At 33.0% G+C, this 4,155-nt stretch overlaps 1 protein-coding gene across 1 annotated transcript; it reads right to left on the bottom strand.

The window, feature by feature from the left end:
* Window positions 1-251: 251 nt before the first annotated feature.
* On the bottom strand, window positions 252-1,374 carry LOC112941466 (probable WRKY transcription factor 27). The gene is made up of 3 exons (XM_069298586.1): window positions 944-1,374; window positions 761-874; window positions 252-606 (listed from the first exon to the last, which is right to left on the bottom strand). The coding sequence occupies exons 1-3, from the start codon at window positions 1,372-1,374 to the stop codon at window positions 252-254; spliced, it is 900 nt and encodes a 299-aa protein (XP_069154687.1).
* Window positions 1,375-4,155: the final 2,781 nt, after the last annotated feature.

Here is a 4,155-nt window from a genome sequence, read left to right on the forward strand (position 1 = left end):
CTAAAAAAGATCCATTTTTCTAATAATTAAATGGTTAATTATAGGAAACTATAAAACTATAATTCTTGACTTCCCATACTAAAAACCTAAAATCGGAGCATGACTATAAGTTCACATATGTCGACATAGAAATTTGGTGGAGAGGGGGAGAAAGATTGATTTCTCTTGTCATTTTCCTCCTATTAGGTGGAAGTAGTACCAATTTGGAGTTCCTCAATACCCATGAAAATATCTTCATTTATGTGTAACTTTTATTTACCATCACCCTTGTTCTGCACGACCGCAAAAAGCATTTTGTTTTTGCTCCCGATTTCAAGTGGAGGCTTAGTTCCGATAATTGAAGAAGCAACATCTGTTGAATGCTTAATGCGCTTGGACGATGATGATGATGCATTAAAGATTGATTCTTTGGGAAAAATATTTATGCTTTTTGGAATCTTGAATTTGGAATTATTTTTGAAGCTAGCAAGATATCTACGGCTCATGGGTGGATCATGATTGTGTTCACCGGAACAAGATACAAAGAAAATGTTCTCATCCTTTGAGCTTTTCTCAATTTGTTTCTTTGCTTCGCATTGTTTTGATGTGCTACACTTATAGTAATTCCTGTTATGCCATATGCACAAAGTAATAATTAGCTTTATTCAAATATTATAATTGTATACACCATTAATAATTTTTACTACTTTTTGTTATGAAAATTGAGAACGGAAGGGAACATAACTTTCTATAACATGAAAAAATTGGTGAGAGAGCAAACCTTGGAAATGGGGAACCTTTTATATACTTTTGACCATACTTGCTCCATGCCCATTTGTCATTTGTGAGTTCCTCTTGCGATAATTCATAGGTAAGCCTTATCGACTGATATTTCCTGAATCAGAAGCACTAAAGTCAAAAATTTCAATATACAAGCATAAAATGTAATGAAGTGAGTGGTTACCTTGTTGTATATTGGGTCAAAGGACTCTTCATAGAAGAAGCAAAATTAGGATGAATTTTAGACCCTATATCGAGTTGTTGTTGTAGATCTATCCGTTCTGGCTGTGTTGTAGTTGGTGGAACACATGCCACCGCTGTTCGAGGTTGAGGAACAACGATTTGTTGGAAAAATTGAACTGGTTCAATTGAATGCAAGTAGAATTTCTGGTTGCTAACCTGATCATATGATCTTTCCTGACGAGCTATTGGAAAATCTAAAGAAACACTTTCAGATGAACCATTAAAACTATTCATGCCAGGAGCTAAAACTCTGTCAAAATAATTCCAAACATGAGATGCTTTCAAACCTAATTTAGGAGCTACAACATTGTTAGGTTTATTCATATTACAACTTCTTGCTATTGCACCTATATCCCGATGATCATCCTCCATTTTAGATCAATATATAATGATATCTAGTTAATGCAAAAAATGAAAATGAATTTATAGGATAAACTAATGATGTTTTCTATAAAAGCAGAGATGGAATAGAGGATTCAAAGAGGGGAATGACTTATGGAGGAAGAAGATTAGAAAAAAGAACGTCTTAGTAATCAAGAAATTATAAATGGGATGAAGAAAGTGAAGCTAAATCACAACTTAAATAGAGAAGTATCTACCTACCACGCATGACCACATTTACTTTTTAGTTATTGCAAAGTAAATAGTTTTTTCCATTTTGGACTGAATGAGATAGGCGACAAAATAGTATTCAAATATATTTTATGCTACAGAAGAGAAATCAAATAAATTTTATGTACCTTTTTTTTACATCATACATATATTATGAAATACAAGAAACTAATCAAAGTCTATGATATGACTCAAAATTTGATCGTAATGACGCTTACTCTAACCCTTTTGTAGGCAAGACAAAAAACTAAAATTTACAAAACATAAGAATATAACGATAGGAAGAAGAAACAAGAATAAATATACAAAATAGGGCCATAAAATAAAAAATAAACATGATACACAATATATAAAAGATGCCTGAAAATGACAAAGAATGACAAAGTAGCATAAGAACTAAATCTCTAAACCTGGTGTCACTAGAACATGAAGAATTAAGTATAGAAGCTCTATACGAAAATGGACTAACTAATCAAAATGCAAAATACAAGTCAGTAAAAAATAGAAAAAGCAGCAATACTCCGGACGTTAGGAACTCACCATGATCCGAATCAGTGACGATCCCGAGGAATTCAACAATAAGTGAGAGTGGCTCGTACTGGTAATTCTGTCAGAAAAGATTTCAGAAATGTAGTATCAGTACTACATCACATTTTTCTCAATAGGTATCATGAGTAGACAGAGCTCAAAAAGATAAAATTATTAAGAGAAGTGATATACCTTTAGTTTACAGTATTTTTGATGTGTTTCACTTAGAGTTGGTGTGTGTCTTGGGTTATTTTGTTGTTGGAAATAATGATTATATAAAATTCTTGTAGTAAATAAGTTCAAATGCGGTGAATGAGATAAGAGTTGAATATTGCAGAATTGGCCAGTGACGGAGCCAACCACAGACAGTTGGTTCATTGATGGGCCGTAGGGGATGCAACATAGATGATGGTTCAAAGAATTTTAACAAAGTGTGGGACCAGGGAGGGTATCGATGACCCATAGATCGAAGCACAGAAGATAGGTCCAACCATCGTCTCAAGTCCCTAAAATAATTTCCATGTGTTGATCCACGAAGGAGATCATGGACCATAAGTGGATACACAGTCATTAGCTTCTGTCTTCGATTGAAACCGCATGTAATATATTATTTTCTTATTTTCATTCCTATTTGGTTTAGTATTTGTGTTCTATGAATATTAGTTTTGATTTACGTTTTTGAGGGTTATACATTATTGTATATTTAAGTTTTGGATTTTTGGAATTATTTTTCTAACACTTAGCAATTTATTTTCTAGAACCTAGTTTATGAAAATTTCACTTTGAATCTCATTGTAAGTTCATGAAATCTTTTAACCTAATTATGAATTATGAACTCTCAATCGCGAGTGACTAATCCACAACTAGGGTTGTTAGAACCATGAACAATTAACAAAGTATGAAGAATAACTAAATAACTGAATAGTGTTTATGCATATATTGTTAATCTTCTTATTTAGAAGTCTTTGTAGCGGTTCACATTTTTATAACTCGCCTCGTTCCTACTTGACACATCCCAAGGCTAACCTCTAAACGTGGACACGGACCTAAGATCAGACCCAAGCTAACCCTACTGGCATGACATGAGTATAATGAGAGTAATAATATCTGATGCAGATACTAATAATAAATTATATCTAAAATTATTTGGGAATACCCATGTACAAAACTAAACATATTAAATCTGAGAATTCAACACAAAGAAATATCAAACTCGGAATACTAATTTAAATATAATGATGTCCTAAAATAGCTTCTAACTAGCTAGAAACTTTTGGGACATGCCCCAACTATGTCTAGAAATATTGAAACTAAAAGGGTGAAATTTTTTAAGATAACTAAAGTATTGTCCTCGAAGGATGAGGATTCAACACTAATGTTGTTGAACTTGAGATGGGGAATGAATCTGATGTGATGTAGATGCTGAGAACCTAAACTCACATCACAAGAAAATGTAGCGCAGAGTATGCGTTAGTTCTTGAAAGGTACTGAGCATGCAAGATAAAGAAAAGTTGAAATAAACATAGAACTAAACAAGCAAACAAAAGTATAATTTAAACATGATATAGATACCGAGTAATGAGCTAGCTGAATACAATAACCAAATCATAATATGCTGAGTTTAAATATTGACTATATTAAAATGTTGTCAATACAATGGGGTCTGAGTGAACTATGGGAGCTATTATTAAGCGATAATAAAACCACATGAGATAAATGTGGAATCCAATGTATATGCCGCACACAAGGGACCCAATATACCCGACTAAAGGTGTAGGCTCATTCTGGTATGATAAGTAAAATGATGCCCACATATGTGACTTAAAACCTACGTTGCTGGTAGTTCTTGGACTATGTGGATGATTGACCCTAATCTAAATCAGTCTTATGCTACTCCCAATATATTAAATGACTAGCGTATTATGACTGAATTTCTCTGATGTAACACTTTGAAAGTCCAAGACGTGTTCTAGAGACTAACTTTAGTGTCATAAGGTTTAGACAATTTTTAAG

The sequence above is a fragment of the Solanum lycopersicum genome, chromosome 5, assembly GCF_036512215.1.
Source record: "Solanum lycopersicum chromosome 5, SLM_r2.1".
NCBI classification, from domain to species: domain Eukaryota; kingdom Viridiplantae; phylum Streptophyta; class Magnoliopsida; order Solanales; family Solanaceae; genus Solanum; species Solanum lycopersicum.

What these genes read in the sequence shown, in the direction of transcription:
- LOC112941466 (XM_069298586.1), bottom strand. Translation starts at nt 1,374, where the DNA reads ATGGAGGATGATCATCGGGATATAGGTGCAATAGCAAGAAGTTGTAAT. An exon ending in TTGACCCAATATACAACAAG is followed by an intron (nt 875 to 943) that starts GTAACCACTCAC and finishes CTTCTGATTCAG; the next exon opens with GAAATATCAGTCGATAAGGC. An exon ending in AAAGGTTCCCCATTTCCAAG is followed by an intron (nt 607 to 760) that starts GTTTGCTCTCTC and finishes ATGGCATAACAG; the next exon opens with GAATTACTATAAGTGTAGCA.